This window comes from Aristolochia californica, unplaced genomic scaffold (genome assembly GCF_029961685.1).
Source record: "Aristolochia californica isolate CCGP_79_NKW_82.1479 unplaced genomic scaffold, dmAriCali1.0.hap1 SCAF_2, whole genome shotgun sequence".
Taxonomy (NCBI): domain Eukaryota; kingdom Viridiplantae; phylum Streptophyta; class Magnoliopsida; order Piperales; family Aristolochiaceae; genus Aristolochia; species Aristolochia californica.
The window spans coordinates 8,275,825-8,299,548 of NW_027181881.1; the positions used below are offsets into that span (position 1 = coordinate 8,275,825).

General features: G+C 44.1%; 1 protein-coding gene across 1 annotated transcript in view; it reads right to left on the bottom strand.

Moving 5' to 3' along the window:
- Positions 1-23,724, bottom strand: part of LOC137955714 (ferredoxin-dependent glutamate synthase 1, chloroplastic/mitochondrial-like) — a 100,073-nt gene that overhangs the window by 71,985 nt on the left and 4,364 nt on the right. Inside the window, exons 2-6 of the mRNA XM_068802794.1 lie at positions 17,873-18,185; positions 17,245-17,687; positions 17,017-17,148; positions 1,663-1,761; positions 1,367-1,437 (exon numbers count right to left, since the gene is read on the bottom strand). Coding sequence (XP_068658895.1) covers positions 1,367-1,437; positions 1,663-1,761; positions 17,017-17,148; positions 17,245-17,687; positions 17,873-18,185 — 1,058 coding nt within the window. The remainder of the gene's footprint in view (positions 1-1,366; positions 1,438-1,662; positions 1,762-17,016; positions 17,149-17,244; positions 17,688-17,872; positions 18,186-23,724) is intronic.

The window sequence follows — 23,724 nt, forward strand, 5'->3', positions numbered from 1 at the left end:
CAGGGTGGCACTCAGCTGTGATGTCCTCGAATTGACGGATTAAGGCTGAGCAAGCAACCATGGGGGCAGAAATGAAGGACCACTTGTCCCCATTCCAAACAGTCACCCGAACACAAAGTTTGGATCAGAAATCTCCACTTGAGATGGTAAGAATAGTGCTGCCATATTCAAAACGAAAGCTGTTGGAGCTAGCTGAGACAGCATGTTGTTTGGTCCGATTGACCTTCTACGAACAGCACCAGTTTCCGGCATCGTTTTTGGTCTCTGAGAGACCTTGGATTGTCGCTCCAAGTACCCTGCTGAGCATCGCTTCTCTCCTGGTCACTATTGCTTTGCCAATTCAAAATTTCAGAGCACAGGCTCTCGTTCCGGTCATCATTCCCATCTCCGGAGCAGTACTTCCATCCTGCAGCGTCCTTCCGGCAGTCAATAGTCTGTCGTCAGTCACAGCTTCGTCTGTGATCGGTACTTTTTTTTTGAAAAAGTGATGATTTTACTTAACCAAGAAGCAAAACAACAAACTAGAGAGGCATCCCCCTTGCAAGAAGGGCACGGAGAGAGGTTCCCTACTTTGCAAAACCATCCGCAACAGAATTTGTACATCTGGGCACATGGGATCAAATACAGGTAAGGAGGGAAGAATGTCTAAAACAAAATAGTAAACATCCCAATGATGCCACGACGGAGAAGAGGGAGAGGAGAACCATCCAACAATCACCGTAGAATCTCCCTCAATGTGGAGCGGACAGGAGAAGTGCTTGCAAAAGATGATGAGGCCTCTGAGGAGGGACTGAAGCTTGGCAGCAGTAGTGTCAGAAATGCCCATAGGTCCAGAATAAGACATGAGTTGGTTGCCACCCAAATCATGACAGACACCACCATAACCCACCATGCTAGGATTGCCAAGAGAACTGCCATCAAAATTCAGCTTGACGAAACCCAGATCAGGGGTTGTCATTCTTGCATAGCGGGAAGCTTCATCTGCAATCGATACTTCCTCCACGTTCCTGGCAATGATCAGCACTTTGATTGTGCACATGAAATGCCGGTTGACGGTGATCCACAGGATCGCCGTATCTCACACTTGCTCACTCACGACTCATTTCTAACCGCAAGTATGAGTAGTGGAGAGCTCAATATTTAAGAATCATCTAGAGTGAAGTGACATATCAATCAGATCGCTTGAAGGTAAGCCTTAATCAAATAAGCTAATTTAATTTCAGAGTCCTTCCAGGTATCATCTGTACATGAAAGCAATGTGAACTACAAAAGAACAACAGATCCAAAACACTTACATAATAACCAGAACCAGCTAAAGAAACCAGCAAATTCTGGATTTCAAAACCACAACAAGCTTCATCGGTACCTGAACAGAAGTAGAGCAGGTCCATCCCAAGCCTCCATCTGCCCCTTGTAGTAGTCATAAAAATCCACAGCCTATCAATAGCAAACAATCAAGCAACACATTTTAGATTATGATTCAACTTATAAAGTTTATAGTTTAAGAAAAAAAATTAATAAACATAACACATGCAAAATGCCAATTTCATAACTTCGAAAAAAGGTCATATAACCAAGAAAAGAAACAATAACATCAACAACATTTTTGTAGCCAACGAATTTATTTGAATAGCTTATTGAGAAATTATAGATGAAAAATACCTCAGGATATTTAATCATCAAAGTTGGATGATTTTTATAAGCCTCTGGTACAAGAATCATAAGAGCTTCCTCAGGGCTTCGTCCACTTCTTATCAACAGCTGACCAAAAATACATCAAGAAGAAAGTGAGCTCCAAAAGAAAAAAGTAAAAGAAACTGAATTAACAAAGACCAAAAATTGCAGAATGAGAAACTTATGGCCAAAGATAAACACGAGTGAATAGCAAAGTTAACCTGTTAGAAGATATAAGGGTAGCTTAGCCATTTAATATATAGTGCTCCCCTCTTTTTTAATATGTGAATGTGGGTTCCCCACATATTTTTAAGGCTTCAGGGCCTTTTTTATATTCTGTTTCGTTAGTTTTATAGTGAATGTACAAGTTGGCCATTTTGGGTATTTTTGTAATTATGACTTAAACCTAAATACAAGAAGGTTAGAGAGCCCATAGGCTCTCTAACAGACTGCCATTCTTAGTAGTTCCTCCCTTTCTCTCGTTCTCCTTTCTTCTCCTTTCACGCTTTTCTCTCTCTTAATTTTATGAAGTTGGATTTCTACATGGAATCATCAACAAGGTCTATAGTAAACCTGCATCAATCCCACTGAAGGTGAAAATCAATTTCTTTTGTTGAGAAGAAATACAAGTTAGATTGTGACTTCTCTAGTGCCATAACCAAGTGGTTAATGGCTTACCATGCCGCTTAGACAGTAACTCTATGTGCTTGTGCCCCTAAAAGGGTTGTTTCGTTGCCCTAGAACAGACCTATGCCTGCACATATCCTTCCAAGTTTGTGAATTGTCAGTTTTTTTTTGGAGAATCTGTCATGAGAAAATGAGTTTCAAATGCTGTTTAGTGACCAAAACTAATCTTGAGAACTCCTCCACTACAGATTATCACCTAACAAGTTAAGGACTCTCCATTCACTTGGCATCTACAGTTGGGACATCCTTCATCAGCAAAGTTTTATCATCTTATTCCTCCATTTCCTTTGGAGTTATTGTTGATTTTCAAGGCTCCATGGATTTTTTTTTTAATGTTGCTGTTTTTTATTAAGACAAAAGCTCAAAAGAGCAATTTACAAAGGAGGGAAGCCTTTCCAAACAATGAGAGATTGCTGGGAAGTTCCAAATTTTGCCAATTTATCAGCCAAAGAGTTGGCTGATCTAAGAATGAGATTCCAATTACAATGAGTAGAAGATACAATGTCAGCAATACTCCATGGATTTAACTCATGAAGAAAAAGAGAAAGACACTTATTGGGAGATAATAGAAGGAAGAAGAGTTTATGGACTTATGTTCTAACCCTATCCTGAAGCTCAATTTATAGATTAATGAAACAATAATATTATAATTATGCCCCTAGAACTTCAACTAATTACATCAATGTCATATTAATGAGATGACTCTTTATTTACCATTCTGCCATCACTATGTGGGCCTATGGGCCTTTTCCTTGATATGTGGATCTCGGGCCCATATTCCACATCTCTCAGATGTGTGGGCCTTCCTTGGTCTTATGGGTTTGAGCCCATCTACTAACACACTTGGATGTGTGGGTTTGGGCCCATCTTTCAACATTCCCTCTCAAGTTGGAGGTGAGAGAACAACATAAACACTCAGCTAGCTACAAATGGCGTATAGGATCTTCTCGTATAAAATGATTGTCCACTATATCTTCCAACACTCCCCCTCAAGTTGGTGGTCTCTTACATGAGGCCCAGTTGGCATAATAGAAGTAAGAGTAAAACCACTCCTCGCCGTAAGACATCACTCCATACTCCAGTCAAATAGTTCATGATGGATGCTAGACACACTCCTATCTCCTGTAGGTAGTGGGTCTATAGGCATTGCTCAAAAGTGTAATAAAATTCTCCTCCATCACCATGTCCCTCCATAGGATGCCAACTCTCAAATGGTAGGAGTAATAAATGCCAATTACGAGGAGTAACGGGTAATTACCCGAAAGATAATATTCTGGGGCCACCATGTGCTTTCTTCTTCATCAGAATAACCAATGTCGATAACAATCAGCAACTAAGAAGTCCTTTAATAATAATGTCTCAGCCAAAGAAACACAATAGCAGCAGCTGAAATGGGCATGGCCACAATAACACGTACCAAATAATGAAAATCCTCAAAAAGGACCCATAAAATAATCTGCAGATAGTCCATCACTAACTAAGGAAGTTGCACCAAATAATATGTTGGGACCAAGTAACAAGTTGTTTTTTTTTTTTGAAACAATGCGTATAAATTATTAAAAAGAAGAGGAAAGTACAACCAAACATAGGAAAGAGGGTCTTCCTCCACAACAAGGTGTTGGAGTTTAGCAGAATGAGGAATAAATTACAAATTTCTGAATACATGTCCCAGTGAGGCCATGGAGATCTGATGGAATTTGCACATCAGTTAATGACAATCTTAGAGTCCCCTCGATGCAGAGTGGGCCCGTGAGCCGGCTAGAGAAAACTTGAATTCCGTTCAACAAACCCGAGAGTTCTGCTATTGTGGAGTCGAAGATTCCAAGTGGGCCCGCGAAGGAGAAGAGGAGATGACCGTTTGCATCATGGATAACTCTTCCATATCCCAGAGGACCAAGGCAACCAAGAGCGCTTCCATCCAAGTTAAGCTTGAAATGGCCCGATGGGGGGGGGGGGAGAGCAAATAGCCATGATAGGGGGGCGAGAGGGTTGAGAAAGCCTAGCAACCAGCTACCAATTTCCTCTAAAGTTCGAGTTGTTAAAATTTCTGAATTCTTTCCGGTTTAGGAGCCAGATAGTTACTTGGCCCGTAATGATATCAATCAGAATTTCAGTGGGGGAAGATTTGAACTTGAATTTCCTCCTATTTCTTTTTTTCATAGGCCCCATAGGATATACCCAATGCAACACGAGAGAATCATCTTTCCTAGTTTTGGGAGGCTAGTATCAGTGAATGAGAGAATAGTGGATGACAGATTTTGTGCAGTGCAGTACTGGAGCCCGATTTTGTTTAAAAGGACGGTCCAGATAGAATGGGCATAATGACAGGATAGGAGAATGTGATTGGTTGTTTCTAGAGCATTTTGACAGAAAGGACACAAGGGTTCCCTGCCAAGTCAGAGGTGAGAATTTTATTTCTGCAGGTGATCTAGATAAAAAAATTTGCTCAAGGTGGGGCAAGGAGGTTTCAAGCAAAGGCCGCAGGGTGATTTGATTGATCTGAAGTGGAGTTACAGAGGAAGTTGTATGCTGAAGCAATAGAGAAGGTACCTTTTGTACAAGGTGTCCAAATCAAAATATCTCGATTGTTTCTGGGTTTGGCTGTGGATAGGCTCGATAGGAGATTAGAAGCCAGAATGGCTTAAGAATCCGAGAGATCTCTTCTAAGGTTCAAATTTCATCCCCCAGTTTCAGACCAAAGTTCTGAGATAAGAGGCACCAGTATTTCTGACAAGGATTGAGATAGACTCATAGCTAATGTTGAGGGTGGAGTTGCCAATCCACCAATCGGACCAAAATTTTGTGGAGGTTTCATTGCCAACATAGCACTTGATTGCTTTCTTGAAATTAGGTAGTAGTAAGAGGATTTTTCCAAGCTAGGGATAGTTGGTAGTGTCTTCCCCCCTCCGTCCACCAACCCAATTGCTTGTTGGCTTTTGTAGCTACTAAAGCTCTCCAAATTAGACCAGGGAAGAGGTTGAATTTTCAGATCCATTTAAGGAGAAGAGCAGAATTAGTAGTGGCAGTATCACGGATACCCAGCCCTCCAAGGAATTTTGGTTTGCAGACCTCCTCCCATTTTACTAAATGATATTTTTTTTCACCATTTGGCCCTCCCAACATAAATCTTCTTTTAAGTAGCTTAATTCTATTTCTAATAGAAGCATGGCACCGGAACATAGACAGATAGTAACTAGGGATTCCATGGAGGCAGGATTTTATGCGAACCAATTTTCCAGCTTTGGGGAGGAATTCTCCTCTCCAAGATGCCAAGCGCCCTTCAAGTCTCTCAATGACTAGGTGCCAGAAAGACTTGGAGGGTAATCCAGGGGTCAAGGGAAGCCCTAGATAAGTGCATGCAGACATCTCAACTTTGCATCCAAGATAACTTGCCATGGAGTTTAACAGGTTTGGTTCAATGTTAAACCCAGTAATAGATGATTTTGACCAACTGACTTTTTGGCCGGATGAGATTTTAAACAGGTTGAGCAAGGCTTTGATGTGGTAATTTGTTTTAAGGTGCCTTCATAGAAGAAGATGGTGTCATCCGCATATTGAAGTAGGGCTATCTCTTGTGCAGGATCAGAGGAGATGGGGCTGAGCCATCCTGATCTTTTAGCCAGCCGAACCATGGCATTTAAGTGCTCCCCAATAAGGGTGAGGATGAAAGGAGAGAGTGGGTCTCCCTGCATGATACCCCTAGTACCAATGAAATATCCACAGGGCTTATCGTTGACAAGAACAGGATATGAAGCATTAGAAATGCAGCTTCTCATCCAGAATCTCTAGCAGGTGATGAGGCCCATTTTCACCAAAGAGGTGGTCGATCAGCTTCCAGTTGACCCAGTCAAAGGCTTTCTCGAAGTAATAAGTTGTTAATACTCTAAAATAATAATCCTGCTAGAGATAGGGAACCGAGTCGAGCCGAGTCATGTATCAAACCACTATAGTCGAGTCATGGGAGAAATAGGTATAGAATTCGAGACCCAAACACATATAACCGAGGCAGAAAAACAAGTGAGCCGAGTCAAGTTGACCTAGACTGAGTTGACCCGGTCCGAGTTGACTCGATCATGCTGGTTAAGCTCGACAGTAGTGAGATGGGTCAGCTTGGTTCGCTGGGTTGACTCGGGCAGAACTCAAAACATCCAGGTTCGAGTCAACTCGGCAGAGGAGGCACTGGATTAAATCAGGTTTCCTAACTCAAGAAAATTTAAATCGGCAACAATGCGTCTCCTTCCTCCCCTCGCCGAAGCAGACTCAGCGACACAGACAACTTGGTGGATTTAATGAAACGGAATAGTCTTCGTCCTTCTGAAGCGGCAACCAGCGACAATACAGCCAAAAAGCAGACTTTCCAAAAAACTGCAGCGAGATCAAGGCAAGATCAAAATTTCAGATTGACAGCAGAAACAATTTCGGAGTGGCAGCGACAAGCAGTTTTTTCGCAACAAGAGAACTTTCCGAAAGCAATCATGTCCGGTTTCTGCAATAAGAGGGAAGAATAAAGTTGGAAGGCAATTTTCCAGAAATACCATGTATGACTTCCAAAGATATGCTGGGTGTTGGCAACTCTGTTAATTGATGAGCAAAAATGTCAGCAACCGAAAAAAATTGGGCGAGAGATGGCATGATGACTCGGCGGTGTCTGGAAAAAATTGTGCTTACTGCTGTTAATAGATTCGCCAGCGAAGGAGACCAAGGAGACAGCATAGCAAGAAAGTTGACGAAAATCAGTATCTTGAAATTGGCAAATCAAGCAGACCATTTCAAACCAACGTTGTAGAAGCATACACACATCAACGTTGAAAACATCATGAGACGACCTGAGCATAAGGCAAACTTGGCATGGAAGCTTTCAACGCCTAGCAAGATCAATTTTTTTATGTGGAGTGCCATCAGAGACCAGATTCTCACCTCTGATAACCTCCACAAAAGAGGCTTCACTGCTCCTGACCGTACTTGTCCTCTCTGTGGTGTGTATGACGAGACAGTTCAGCATATTCTTCTGCACTGTGGGTTTTCTTGGCAAGTTTGGATGAAAATCTTCCAGAAGATTGGCCTCCAAATGGGGCTTCACAAGGACCTCAACACTTTTCAAATGGTTATGGGGATTTGCCTTCCGTGATTGGGCAAGTTAATTCTCTTGGCATGCCTTGCGCACATCCCACAGTCTTTATGGCTTGAGCGTAACAACCGTAGATTCAATTTAAAAACCAATACTCCAGATAATACGGCTTCTTATGCAAAGAGCTTAATCTCCAAATAGTTGTATACCAAAAAGGAATTTGCTTCTCTATCGGGTGTTTCCCTTCGTGATAATTCGAGCTTATATGACAGGTCCTTGCAGGATACCGATCATGGCTACTTGGGATCCTCCCCCAAGAGACTGCATCAAACTCAACTTTGATGGTAGTGTTTTATGCTATCCTAGGCCAGCAGGAGCAGGTGGTGTTTTCAGAGACAGTTGTGGAGTTTCTATTCTCTCCTATGCTGGGCCGGTGGGCATAGCCGACTCCAACATTGTTGAAGTGAGTACTCTTCTTTTTGGCCTTCAAAACTTCAAGGACCGTCTTCAAAGTAAGTTGCTCATTGAAGAAGACTCCAAGGTTGTCACCAGTTGGTGCTCAAAAGAAAGCTCCCTTCCCCCCTTGGCGTCATTGGCCTATCACTGATTGTATTGCTGACATTGTGTCCTCAACTCATTGTAATTGGAATCTCATTCCTAGATCAACCAATTCCTTGGCTGATAAATCGACTAAATTCGGAACCTCCCAGCAATCTCTCATTGTTTGAGAAGGCTTCCCCCCTTGTAATCTTGCTCTTTTGAGCTTTTGATTTAATAAAATTCAGCATCATTTAAAAAAAAGGGGGGGGTGTGTGTTTAAGTGTTATGAGCCTAAGAGTTTCAAGATGTATAATTCAGCTAATGTGGCTTTCTTTGAAGATATTCCATATTTTTCATCCTTGGTTGGGTTCCTTTCCTCTTCAAAGTTGATCAACGATATTCCTTCAACCCTTCCAATGGGAACATTTCCACTTTTGATCCCACAACACAGCAAATGAAACCATTATAGGTGTACCAACACAAGAAAGATGAAACATAAGAAAGAATATTCTACTAGAACAAGAGAGACAAGAATATTCTTCCATGGACTTTCATTTTTGGCCTTTTTTCTTCATATCTAAGATAAGTTGTCAAAAAGGGGTAATTTAGCATCTTTCCGCAGTACTTCTAAGGCCACCTTGGTTACATGGGAACCTCCTTCAATTAGTCACTACAAATAAAATTTTGGTGGTGGTTAGGAAGGATCATCATGGCATGGTTAAGCTGGTTTCCTCAGGTCCTACTGGAAGACGAGATGTAGTTACATCTGAGATTAGCGCCTTTTACAAGGTGTCAGGTTCTACGTTCAGCAATTTATAGCTACATTATCAATTGAGGAGATTCTTCTACCCTTATATCTTGGCTTTCGGGATTTTCAATCCCTTTTTGGTATTATAGCAATTTTATGATGAAATTATTCACTCATTGCTAGGTTTTGAAATCATACTCTCAAATCAGCTAATCATCATCATAGTTGATGATTTAGCAAAATCCAGTGAATCTACAACTTGTATTGTTATTGGGGACTCGATTCCCCTTGGGGCTTGAGCCTCGTATATTTTGTACATATCAATGAAATTTTGCAAACAAAAAGATGTATTCAAAATAAATAAATAAATAAATACCTTGGGTCAATTGAAATATTTCGTTAAAATCAAAGTTGTTAGGAGCAAGGCTGGCCCGAAGAGCGAAACGAGAGAGAAACGAGAGAAGGGTGAGGGAAGGTATCGTTATCGTGCACCGAGAGCTCGAAGGCACTAATATGCACCTAAGAATGTCGCAAAAAGAAAAGCGAGGGAGAAGGGAGAGACCAGATCAGAGGGAGATTCGACAGGAAGACGACGGGGCTCAAGGTCCAACAGGCGAACGTGCCGACAAACAGACGCAACGACGGCCGACGAGCAGTCCAGCTGCTCGTCGATCCAAATCTGGTCGTGATTTTTTGGGGAGACAGAAGCTGAAAGACTCGTTGTTCCCGATCGGAAACTCCATCCGATTGGAACCCCCACCTCCCAATGCGATCCAGGGCGAGAAAACTTTCCCCCCCTTACTCCCCTCAACAGCAACGAAGACCTGCAACTTCCGCAGGTGACGTCCGATGGCCTCCAGATGTTGTTCGGCATTCTCAATATCACTTCACTGGTGATTTCGAGAGCAACAACAATGAAGAGAGCTTGAACAGTGGTCGTGCGACCTGTGACGAGGGCAGCACCACCAGCTAGACCACTGTTAACTGCAGGAGCTGGAGAAAACGACCCCGAGACCCAGCTTTCCACTTCGTTTTTGGTCCTAAAGCAGTCACAATCACTCGGGTGACCCGCCGGAGTGCCAAAAATGTCTGTATTATAGTAAAAATAGGGGAATGACATGCCTTCATCACTGTTCCTTAGTCAGCTGGCGCTTCTTTCCTCACTGCCTTCTCGACAACAATTGTTGAAGATATGAGGACATCGCCCAGAATCAGAGAGCTCTGGTCCGGATCTTGGAGATATTATGTTCGTACGATCCGTCGTGGGAACCACGTTGAATGCAAAATTTCGCAGCGCAAGGGCACCACAACCATGGCCCGTGTCACTATCCCAAAAACAACCAACTCCGGCTTCGGCTGGAATCAACTAGCCTGCTCCATCCGCCACTTTCTTCTACCCCCATCACCATCCAGCACCGACCTTCCCCGACCAAACTACACCCGAGTTCTTCAAACAACTCGGTTAAAGGAGAAGCTTAGCATAGAAGCTAAGTAATTAGATTTCCGAAATCCACTTCGTTTTTGGTCCTACAACAGCCACAATCACTCAGGTGACCCGCCCGAGTGTCGAAAATGTTCGTATTACAGTAAAAACAGGGGAACGACGTGCCTTCATCATTGTTCCTCTGTCGGCTAGCACTTCTTTCCTCACTGCCTTCTCAGCAGTAACTGTTGAAGATATGAGGACGTCGCCCAGAACCAGAGAGCTCTGGTCCAGATCCTGGAGATATTATTTTCGTACGATCCGCCATGGGAACCGCATTGAATGCAAAATTTCGCAGCACAAGGGCACCACAACCATGGCCCGTGTCACTATCCTAGAAACAACCAACTCCGGCTTTGGCTGGAGTCAGCTAGCCTGTTCCATCCGCCACTTTCTTCCACCCCCATCACCATCCAGCACTAACCTTCCCCGACCAAACTATCCTCCTTTCCCCCCTTTGCCTCCTTTGCTCCCAAACCTGACAATCCAGAAAACTACTCCCACTTGCCCCACTCTGACCCGATAGACCCCTAGCCCAAAAATCAGTTCTGATTCGTACGTCCCTTCCTTTATCCCCACCTCCACAAAGCTCAAACCCTTCCCCTCGGAACAAAACCATGACACCATTTCAATCCCTCCAAACCTGATTCGCAATGATTTTGACAGCCTCCTCTGTGCTGCCTTGGTATCCTCCATCACGCCACCGGCTGAGGGCCAGCTCATATCAGACTGGTTCCAATGCCACTTGTGCCTGGACAACAGCCCCCTGGCATCATATCCCTGCCCGGATGAGTGTATAATCACCTTCTGCTCAATTGATGACCACTGGGTGGCAACTCGGCTTGCAGTCTCTACTCCCATTGCTTTAGTCCGTGACTGGAGCCCCTCCTTGCATCACCGTGGCCTCGGTAAGTGGATTCAGATTATGGGCCTTCCACCTGAACTCTGGGAGAGCGGTGTATTCAATCTCATTGACAGCCACTTTGGTACTTTGATCAGACAGAAAGTAGCACAGCTAAACACCAGCGACTTGACCGAACTAGGCTCTTCATCAACCCCAAACGCGTTCACTCTAGGACGACTTTCTTGCGTCTTGACGCTGATCAGTCCCACCTCTGACTTAGTATCACATTTGGAGGACTTGTCGGAGATGGCTTATCTCACTGACACCAGCACCAGCAACCCTGTACCTGGTCATCAAGCACCCCCCACCCCCTCTACCACCGCTGCGCCCCCGGATAGCCTTCTACCCCTATGTCTCAGACTACCTACCTCACCTTTCCCATCAGCACCTGACCCCCCACAGAGATCCCCCCACCACACCAACACCCCTACCCCCTACCTGGCATCGCATCGATACTAGGACACCCCCCCTCCCTCTGACACTTGGCCATCTCTTTTCCCGCTCTGTGGCCCCCCGACTTGGGACGGCTACCAGCATCTCACACACCTACAGCAACCTGATTCCCCCACCCCCACTCCCACATAACCATCCCCATAGCTCCCTTTTTCAACCAAACCCCCCCCTATCGCTCGTATGGACCTCTCACCGACGAGCCAGGCCCCTCCCAGGCCCACCTCCCCCCTCCTTTCCGGCAGTGAGTCCTCATCTTCCTCCTCGTCTGGGACTAGTCAGCCCAAGCAACCTACTAGCGTCGTCGCCGCATTTCTGGCCAAGCCCCCCCTCCTGGGGAGCCCAGTGGCCCTCCCCGCCAGTCAGGGGAAATGATTCATGGAGTCCTATGCTTTCCCCCGCCCGATGACAGAAACCGGCAGCTCTACTTGGCTTTGCAGAATGAGCGCCACCAGTTTGATGATGAAACTTGGGGGTGTATCTTTGAGTTGGCTCGAAGAATGGGAGTGGTTTACAATGATAACATTTGAGGTAGCAAGACCACATCAGGAGTTTGCAGAGAAGTCAAGAAATGATTATTCTTTCTTGGAATGTTTGTGGGATTGGATCCTCTAGAATGTGTGCTACTGTTCGAAATCTTCTTTCCAAAAGTGACCCATTTATTGTAATCCTCCAAGAATCTAAATGTCAGAACCCTTCCAATTCCATTATACATGACCTTTGGGGTTGTAATAATTTGGAATGGCTTGCCATCAATGCTAATGGGTTTTCTAGTGGCCTCTTTCTCCTCTAGAACTCCTCTGCAGTTGAAGTCTTAGATCACGTGAATGGCTCTTTCACTATTGGAGTTAAGTTGCGTGACAGATGCACTGGTTTCACTAGGGGGCTTGCCAGCATTTATGGCCCTGCCAGATACTGGGATCATCGCTCTTTTTGGGATGAGATTTCTGGCCTTCTACCTCTTTGGCCAATTCCTTGGCTCCTTGCCAGGGATTTCAATGCAACCTGTTTTTGTAATGAGAAGTCTCCCCCTACCTCCCGGTCTACCTCAACCATGAGGCAATTTGCTGATTTTATTAGCAGATTTGAGTTGGAAGAAATCAACCTCTCTGGCAAGACGTTTACTTGTTCCAATGGTCAGAGACCTCCTATCCTTTCCAAGCTTGATCGGTTCCTTGCCACTGGTGACTGGCTCAAACTTTACAGCAACACTTGAGGATCTTTTTTGAGCCGTGCTGGCTCAGACCACCGGCCCAGGCTCTCCAGCCTTCACTTCTTCGTGATTTCCCCAATTCTGGCGAGTTTCATTGAGCTTCCTTTCTTTGTACTGGGAATCCACGGGGATAAGGACCCGGGCCATGACAGATTCAAAGGGGAATCCTACAAAGCTTGCTGGCCCACTGTGAGGTCGGACATCATTTCCATGGTCTGAAGCCTCTATGATCGTGAAATCACCTTTAAGAGCGTGGGTGCTTCTCTTATTGTTTTAGTCCCCAAGGAAACTAGTGTGGAGCGCCCTCATGATTATCAGCCGATCAATCTCATTTCAAGTCCCTACAAGATCATCGCCCGCATCCTGGTTCATCGTCTCAAGGTTGTTCTACCTACCATCATCCATCGAGGCCAGAGTGCTTTTATCAAAGGCCATGATATACTTGACTCAGCTATGTCCACACATGAAATTGTGGATCATTTTGCCAAGATGGGTCGGCCACGGTTTGTCCTTAAGTTGGACCTCGAGAAGGCTTTTGACCGAGTTAGTTGGTCCCTCCTAGACGACATTATGCAGTGTATGGGCTTCAGAGAGAAATGGAGATTTTGGATCCGCAGTTGTATCTCTTCAGCCTCTTACTCCTTACTCCTCAATGGCACGGTCTATGGCTTCTTCCAGGGCACTCGAGGCATCCATCAGGGAGACCCCCTCTCCCCACTCTTCTTCAACATCATTGCTGAGTACTTATCCTCTATGTTCTACTATGCCCGCAGCATTGGTTGGTTAGAGGTCGTCTTTGAACAGAGTTACTTTGACATCCCCTTGCTCCAATTCGCGGATGACACCATTTTCTTCGGCGTCGACACACTTAACCAGGTTCGCAACATTAAGGCTCGGCCTTTTTGAGATCACTATTGGTCAGAAAATTAACTGGAGAAAGTCAACCATCATGGGATATCACATCGACCCCCCCCCCCCCCCCTGCTTCAGATTATGGCAGAGACTCTAGGATGCCCTATTGCAATTGCTCCCACATACTACCTGGGTTTTCCTCTTACTGACAGTAGACCCCGGATAGGTCTCTGGGCTCCTGTGATTGAGTGGCTTGAGCGACGCCTCTCCCCTTGGAACGGTAGGATGCTCTCCACGGTTGGTAGATTGATCCTCTTAAAATCATGCCTCATGGGTATTCCCAACTACTTCCTCTCTTTCCTGGCTTGCCCCGCCTCTATTAGCCGGCACATTGACATGATCAAGAGAAGTTTTTTGTAGCGTAGCATTGGAAATAAGTTTCACTATCACCTTGTCAATTGGGATGAAATGTGTAAGCCAACATCTTTGGGAGGGCTCGAGATCAGGCACACCAAGGAAATGGGACATGCTCTTTTGCTCAAGTGGTTTTGGAAGCTCAACTCTTCCTCAGGGGCTTCGCGGAAGCCAATGGTTGCCTTCAAGCTTCGGTGTCTTGGTGATAGATGGATCACTGGCGGTAATTGTCGTTATCTCTCCCCCATCTGGAAGACCATGTTTCATTTGTTCTCCTCTTTCCGCACTGCCATTTGGTTCTTTGTTGGAGATGGCTCCAATCTACATTTCTGGACGGATTGGTGGTCGGGTGATGGCTATGTTGCCTCGTCTTACCCACCACCGCGACTTATCTGTCTATGACGCTTGACGGAATGGCTCATGGAATCTCCGCCTTAGACGCGGCCTTACTGATGAGGAAGCTATTTCTGTTTGTGACTTGATTGATAGTCTCGGTAGTATTATGGTTCGCCCTCAAACGGTTGATCGGATGATTTGGCTCCTTGATGACAGCAGGCAATTCTCGATCTCCTTGGCCTACCGTCATCTTATGGGATGAACCCAGCCACCCGCCCCCCACCCAGTAGCCATTGCTTGGCGCCTCTTGGCCCCGCCCAAGGTGAAGTTTTTTTCTTTTGAGTGCTGCCGCAATAAGATCCTCACTACATACAACCTTATTAGGAATGGTAACACCCACTCCCGATCCTCTCTACCCCTTCTGCGGGACGGTGGTTGAAATTGTGAATCACCTCCTCCTCCATTGTGACTTCGCCTAGAAGGTATGGACCTACATGATTGACAACATAGGACTCAGCCTCTGCATCCCGCTTGACCTGAGCACCATGTGTCGTTTTTCTCCTGGAACCTGCCTGCCTAGCCTAGGCAAGCTTTTGTTGGCTGCTTGCATTGCTTTCGTTCCTTGGTGCCTCTGGAAGGAAAGGAGCTCCAAGACGGTTTGATTGTACTGTTCGCTCTACTACTGAAGTTTCCTTCACTGCCACTGGGCTCATATCTACCTGGATCGCTCCTGGAAAGAGTTTGCCTGCCTCTCTTGTGCCCCAGTCCGCACCAATTGGAAGATTATCGCTTAGATGTTTGTCCCCACTGCCCCCCACCGAGTTTCTGTTTGGGAGCCTCCTCCTTCTGGATATTATAAGTAAACATTAATGGTAGATCCTTTGGGAACCAGGGTTTGGCTAGGTTTGGTGGGGTGATTTTTTATCCAAAGGACACTGTCATCCTCTCTTACTCTAGCCCTCTCGGAATTGCTTACTCGACCACTACTGAACTCTCCGGTCTCCTTCACGGCTCGCGAATTTTTCAAAACCGCTTCAGTGGTCTCCTTATCGTGGAGGGAGACTCCAAGATTGTCATCGGATGGTGCTCCACCTCATCTTTCCCCCCATGCGTCATTGGCAGGTTTTTCTTGATAGTTTAGACATTATATCCACCATTTCTTGTACTTGGTCTCATGGACTTAGATCGGCCAATTTGGTTGTTGATTTGTGCGCAAAATCAGCCCCCACCCCCCCCCCCCCCCCCCCCCCCTTTCAATCTCTTGTTGTTAGGGGAGATCTCCCTTGACGTATCTTCTCTTTCTTTGAAATAAAATTATCAACATTTCAAAAAAAAAGGAGCAAGGTTGGCCTAGATCTTTCCCAACCAAACTATATCAAAAAACTAGAAGAGCAATATGGTTTGTTGGGAGCAAAACCAGTTGTAAACCCCATAGAGGGGAGTCCTAATCTCTATGATGATCAAAGATCCACGGTGAAATATAAAAACTGAGTAAAAACAGGTAATTTTTTTTTTTTTTTTAGATAAGTAAAAAAGGTAAGTTGAACAGCTCATTTATCCAATTGTTACAAGACCAACCATTTCCATTGCAATAGGTATTAGCAAACCAATTTAAGGAGAACCCAACAAGAGTAAACTTTGAGGCAGCACAAACGATAGATCTAGTTAAGGAACTTCTATATCAACCACATAGGTCCAAAGGTGGATAAAAAGTCAACTACAAGTTATTGTACATTCCTTGGAGGCAACTTAGTAGTTAAAAGAGCAAGAAGCCGACTGTGATTGTTCGTCCAACAGAAAGGTGATAAAGGCAATGGCACATACCATAAGTAAACTTATGTGGGTAAAGTCCCTACTAGATGAATTTGGCTTTGAAGGATCCAATGGTCAAGGGATGTGACAATCAGGCGGTGGTCTATAATGCAAGCCACCTTGTTACCCATACATGAAGCCCACTAACCAACTTGGAGACATCTTTACCAAGGCATTTGTTGGTTTTTGTAACAAGTTGGGACTCTATGACTTCCACACTCCAGCTTAGGGGGAGTATTAGAAGATACAAGAGTATTTTAGTCATTTTACATGTACTATGATCCCCTGACTTTTTTTGTTATGTGTATGTGGGTTGGCTACAGGTTTTGTAAGGCCTCAGAGCTTTTTTATTTTCTGTTTTACCAGTTCTATAGTGTGTACAGAAGAAGAGGACCATTTTGGGTATCTTTGTAATTATGACATAAAACACTGAATAAAGACGGTTACAGAGCTAATGGGTTCTCTAACAGTATGCAATGTTTTGGCAGTTTCTCCCTTTCTTTCTCCTTTATTCCCTTCTCTTTCACTCTTTTCTCTTCTAAATCATATCAAGTGGGATTTCTACATAACCAGAGCCTTGAACCATGATTACTAACAGATCACCATTTTGTGAAATCGTTTAGTTGATGTTCCAAAAAATTAAAGTCCAAATATTTTGCAAAAGTTCCTGGATAAGGAATCATGAAGTAGAGCTAGGTTCAATTCATTTAAATCTCTTTTGGCAAAAAAAACACACAATTAGGACTTCCACAACACTTCATTTATTTTAATACTCCAAAAAAACTTATTAGGCAGAGCATGCAATAAAGTGGACGCAGGTTGTAAGAAGACAAACCTCTGCTGTACTATCAAGATTTGCAGAATCTGATGCCTTTGGATTCCCATATGGGCAAATTTCATTTTCACGGCCATGCCAAACAGGAGATGTGAGGGATGTCTCTCGTGATTGCATCCAGTTCAAATTTCCCTAAATAAACATCACAGTATAACTTTTACAAAAGGAAGGAAAATGAAAGAGAACCACAAAGGGCCTCAAAAAAGAAGCAAAATCAAGATACTGAACCTGTATTGTATTGATTTCACCGTTGTGACCCAAAAACCTCATTGGCTGTGCAAGAGGCCATCTTGGACTGGTATTTGTACTGTACCTCCGATGATAAATGGCAAAAGAAGATTTATAAAGATCACTCTGGAGATCCAGATAAAACTGCCCCAGAACTTCTGATCGAAGCATACCCTTGTATACAATTGTCTGATTAGATAAAGAACAAAAGTATAGCTCATCCCCCCACTTTTCCTGTTTTACTGCTCTCTCAATTAACTTCCGGCAAATGTACAATTCTCGTTCAATATCATCAATATTATTCTCTTTCAAAACTTTAACAAACACTTGCTGGATGCTAGGCATGGTTTCTTTGGCATAATAACCAACTACGGACATATTCACAGGAACCGGTCTCCACCCAAGAACTTCCAGGCCCTCTTGTTTAAAAATATTTACAATAACTGCAAAAGTGAAAAGTGCAAATCTCATGAAACTCATCAGACAGGTCGAATAGTCATTTAAATTTTAACAAACTGGTTTCTTACATGAAAATTTGATTTTAGCTATTTAAATGACCTGCTACGCTGACATGACTATACTGGATTCAGCCAGAAAAGGCAATACAAAGATTTTATAAAAGGATCACCTGTTTTGGCTTCTTTGATATAATTCTCATCCTTTGGAAGGAAAAGCATTCCAACACCAGTGTTCGGTTTGTCCAAAGAAGAAAGTCCTTGTTTATTAGCCCAATTGTTATATAAATCCCATGGTATAGAAGTCATCACTCCAGACCCATCACCAGAGTCATTATCTGCACTACAACCACCACGATGCTCCATGCAGCCAAGAGCTGTAAGAGCATCCTTCAAAATACCATTCGATGCTTCATTATCCAGATTTGCAATGAAACCAACCCCACAAGCTCCTCTTTCAGATATAATATCCTCCAAGTTCGCAACCTAGAACCAGCCACTCAAAGGAATTAATAGATCATCATTAAGCACAAACAAATAGATTTTGTCACCATGAAACTTAGAGAACTGAAGAACAAACAGAAGAATTTGAATAACAAAAGTAAGTACATTGCACATAACAAAAGTAATAATAAACACAACCAAGTGAGTAGTGGGGGAGGATTTTCATAAAACAACAATAAATGAAAAACATAGAAACCCCTCAGTCATCCATTAGTGAATTGCTGCAAATATGGATGGTGACTTGTCTACTTGTTTTGTAGAGGAACTGAAAGTGGAACTGTACAGTTCACTCATATTCCACTAAGCTGACGCTATTCCATAATTACTCGTTGGGCTTGATGACCATCAGAAATAGAGTAGCATTAAACATCATGCTTTCATGTTACTCCTCTCAAGATGTCACTAAAGATTTATCAATACACCCTGACTAATATCATTATCTACTCATTTCGTCCAGTGAAACACATGAGAATGTTGGACATGACAAATTAGATTCGAATGTACATTTCTCAACACTTAGCCACTACCCTACTTGCCTTTTACCATGTCTCTCTCTTCAAAACCATCGTGGAAATTTTCATTCTCTGTGCCTTAATAAGACCACAATAGCCCTATGATAACTTTTCAAGCAATATTATTGCGCCCAATTTCATGCCAATAACAATTTTTGCTGCCTATTCAACAAAATGTCTTCAAGAGTAGAAAGATCAGGAATCACCACCAAAAAAACCATTTGATTCTTATATGTTGTTGAAAGATAGAGACAAGTTTAGGTGGTATTATTATAAATATCTTAAGTTGTTTGCCTCTTCTTCACTCTCTCCAAGGTGAAGGGTATACTTGTAATTTATGTACTCTTGACATCTATTTTTTTTTTTAAATAGTGTTGAGTTATATTTAAAAGGCTTAAAAGAGTAAAATTACATGGAGGGGGAACCATCCCAAACAATGAGAGATTGAAGGGATGTTCCAATTTTAGCTAATCTATCAGCCGAGGAATTGGCTGATCTAGGAATATGATTCCAAGTACATGAAATAGTAGATACAATGTCTGAAATGGAAGAAATGGTGTGCCAATGACACCAAAGGGGGGAGGCCGTGCTAAAGCACCAGCTAATAACAACTTTGGAATCCCCTTCAATAAGTAGTTTTCCATGAAGACGGTCCTTGAAAATTTTTAACCCATGGAGAAGGGCAGTCACTTCAGCGAAGTTGGAGTCAGTAATACCAACCGGCCCAGCATAGGAAAGAATGGTCTTTCCTTTGTGGTTTCTGAAGACTCCACCCGCACCCGCGGGCCCCAAGCAGCCCAAAGCACTCCCATCAAAATTCAACTTGATGCAATCGCTAGGAAGAGGTTCCCATTCTTGCATAGAAGGCACCCTTTGGGGACCCGCCATAAGAGCCATAAGGCTCCAATTCCAGCGAAGGGATATGCCTGCCTGGGAGGCAAATTCCTTCCTGGTGTGCAGCCAGTTAGAGATCATTCCCACGACGCAAGAGACAGTGCTTTCCAAGTTGCTGAATTTGAGGTTGAACCGCCGGTTGTTTCTCTCAAGCCATAGACACCACGGGATATGGGCCAGGCAAGCAAAGAAAAGCAATTTGCTGATTCTAGGCAATCAAGTCCCCAAAACCATCTGAAAGTGCCGAAAAGGTCCTGATGAAGACCTAGCTGTATGCCAATTTTCTGCAAGATCTTCATAACTCTCCAAGAGTAGCTACAGTAAAGGAGAATATGTTGAATGGAATCCTCACAAACACTGCAAAGAGGGCAGGTGCTATCAGGAGCGGTAAAATCCCGCTTGTGGAGGTTGTCTACAGTGAAGATTTGTTTCCTAATGGGCTGTCCATATGAAAAAAATTATCTCATTTGGCACGGAGAGTTCCCAGGCAAGATTGGCCTTGTGCTCAAGCATGTTGGGGTCATCCTCCCTGATGTGGGAATAAGTTGAGGCAACTGAGAAGATACTGTTGATGCTAGGCTTCCAAATCAACTTATCATGCACCTGGTCCCGAATGATGACACTGTTGAGGCTAGATAGAAGCGAACAGAAGGTGGCGGCTTCTTCATCATTCAAACCCCGGCGGAAGAGAAGGCTTCAAGATTGATTATTCCACGAATCAGCCACCGAGCATGACAAATCCATAGCAGTCCTAGATAGCCCGGGTAATCCTCGATAGGGAGCAGGGACCACACCACTCATCAACCCAAAAAAGAAGATTTCTCCCATCCCCAGGCTAGAAAGAAGTCACGGCCTTAAAGGTGGGGAGCAACTTGTAGACGAATTTCCATATTGGGGACAAACAACGGAGAGTGCCTCCCTCTCTCCACCAACGACCCGAGAGATGGAGAGAGAATCTCACCATCATCTCTCTCCACAAGTCGTTATGCTTGGAATTCATATTCCAGATCCACTTAAGGAGGAGAGCACAGTTCATCTCTTTCGTGGGCCGGATGCCCAGACCACCTCTAATCCAAGGAAGACAAATCTCCTTCCAACTAACCAAATGATATTTGAAAGTGTCTTCAGAGTCTCTCCAAAGAAAACGCCAACGAATAGCATCTATCTTAGAGCACACCAAGGTCGGACAATGAATGAAGGACAAGAGATAATTTGGCAACCCTGCCAAGCACGACTTTGACAAAGTCTTCCCGTTGTGGATAGGAGCGTGCCCTGCCAAGTGGCTAGCCTCTTCTCGAGCTTCTCAATAAAGGAGGATCAAAGTGAAGCCGTGGGACAAGAATCAAATAGAGGGAGGCCCAGGTGTGTAGCTGGCGTGTTGTCAAGAGTGCATCCCAAGAAATCAGCCATATCCCGAAGAACTGCACCATCAATATAGTACCCAAGAAGAGTGGTTTTCTTCCAATTGATATTTTACACCAATGCCAACTCAAAGAGACCAAGGACAACCCTCAGATTCTTGATCTGATCCATGGTGCCCATACCGAAGCAAATGGTGTCATCCGCAACTGAAGAATCGGAATGTCAAACGCCTTAAAGTTTGCAGTAGGGAGGAGCCACTCCAATTCTTTGGCCTAGTAGATCAGGGAGGGAAGATATTCAGCCACCATGTTGAAGAGCCATGGGGACAAGGGGTATCCCTAAACAGATGCCACGAGTTCCCTTAAAGTAGCCACACACTGTCCCATTAAGAAACACATAATAACTGGCTAAGGAGATGCAACTTTGGATCAAGAACCGCCACTTGTCTCCGAACCCCATTTTTTCCAAAAGGGTGTCCAACAGCTTCCAATTAACTCTGTCAAAAGCCTTCTCAAAGTCAAGCTTGAGGATAAACCTAGGGATCTTCAAGGTCATGAAATGGTGAAGGAACTCATGACACGCCATTGTTGAATCCAGAATATTCCTCCCCTTGATAAAGGCACTATGCCTTTATGTATGACAACTGGAAGCACCGCCCCAAGACGATTGGTGAGAAGACAAGCAATCACCTTATAAGTGCTAGCGGTGAGGCTAATAGGCCAAAAATCTAAATGTTGTTCTGCCCCATCTTTCTAGGGAACAAGGGCAATGAATGAAGCCCCAATACTCCTGAAAGCGATGTCATGGCAGTAGAATGAATGGACCATATCAGTGATGTCTTCGCCAATGAAGGACCAACAGTGACGGTAAAGTTCGCCATTGTACCCATCCGGACCCAGGGCTCTGTCCAAAGGGAGGCCCATAGCAGCTTTCTCAATTTCTCATCTGGAGAAGGGAAGCTCAATAAGATTGGCGGCTGCCGCAAGGATAGCCAAAATATTAACACTCTAGAAGAATGGTCGAACTGGTTGGCATTCGGTACAGAAACCTTGCAAAAAAGGTCATTAAAGTGTTAGAAATAAGAGACCGATCCGAGGTAACCTCGCCATTGATGCAAAGAGAGGTATTCGATTGGCTCTCCTCCTTGTTGTGGCAACGGCATGGAAAAATTTTGTGTTCGCATCCCCCTCCAAGAGCCACTTGAAATGGGGCGCTGTTTCCAATGTACAAAATTGTTGTGAGCGAAGGCTTGCAATTGACCTTGAAGGGCATAGTAATGAGCTGTTTTAGAGGGGATCAGACTTCTGAACACCTCATCAGAGTCAAGGGTGGCCACTTGGGAAAGGACGGAAGCCTTCTCAGCCGAACGGGAGGACTAACGCTCCAAGTACCACGTCGCAAAAGGGGCTTGAGAAGCTTGAATTTTATCGATAGGGACCACCCACTCGGGCCAACAGCAACAATCTTCGTCCAAAATGATTGGAAAGAAGAATCAAAGGTAGCATCATTAAGCCAAGCATTGTTGAATCTAAAAGGTGGGGATCCCCAACTTCCGAAGTGAGTATCCACCATGATCGGCCAGTGATCCGAAACCACACGACCAAGAACTTTGCCAGATGCATTGCTATAGAGCCGAAGCCAATCCTCATTGGCAAGGAATCAGTCAAACTTTGACATGACAAGGGGTTGTCTGCTATTGGACCACGTGAAAGTCTTCCCTGATATGACGATTTCATCAAAATCCTAGCACCCAATGAAATCGGCAAAGAGTCTCATGGAGGTAGTAATCCTCCGAGATGGGGGAGACTTCTCATGGAAAAATCGCATCACGTTAAAATCTCCGACAAGTAGCAAAGGGATTGGCCATCTCTGACAGACCGAGAGAAGGTTGTCCTAGAAGAGGTGCCTCTAATTGTGTCTAGTGGGCCCATAGACTCCCACAAGACACCAAGTGTTGCCCGAACTAGATATCTTCCACAATCCTTATTCTCCCCTCAATTCTCTCCTCGCTCCTAGCTATCCTTCCTCGGAACTGGAAGAGGAGAGACGTAGGGTGGCAAGTGGAGGCAAGTAAATGGTTCAAGCGACGAGAATTTGAATTTGAAACTGAAATTGACTACTACGGTGGAAGGGATATCGACAAGTCCGAGTCGAAAACATCAATCTCTGGGTTTGCAGTTCGCTTCTGTTGAAAGTGAGGGGCAACTCGACTCTCGAGCAACGAGTAATTAGCGAGTGAATCAGTCGATGTCTTGTCTTCTCCAGGGCTGATGGTTAGCAACCAGTCCATTCCTATTGCCAATCTCATCGAATACGATTTTGACCCAAAAAGAGATGTCTCCCAGATCAATTTTCAGAAAAGTGTGATCAATCCAATGCTTGTCAGGGATGATGAAAAGCTTCGCATAGTCAAGCCATGATTCTTTGAGCTGGAATGTTGTCAAGAACATGATCATCCCAAAGCTCAATCGGGATCCCCACATATGAATTCATTACCTGCATGAGCCTCATAGACATAGATGGCTCCCATTCCCGTATATTGGTGAGACAAAGATCCCTAGTGAGATTGCTATTGAGTGATAACCTGGTGGCCAAGAGTTTATCACTAACTGAGCGAAATTAGAGAAGTCATTCACTGGATCCCAAATAGAAAGAGTGGTTTGTAGTCCAAACAAAGTTGTCTAGAGAGCCAAGAAGCAATAGCAGATCCCAAACAACCTTTTTTTTTAAATGATGCTGAATTTTATTAAGAG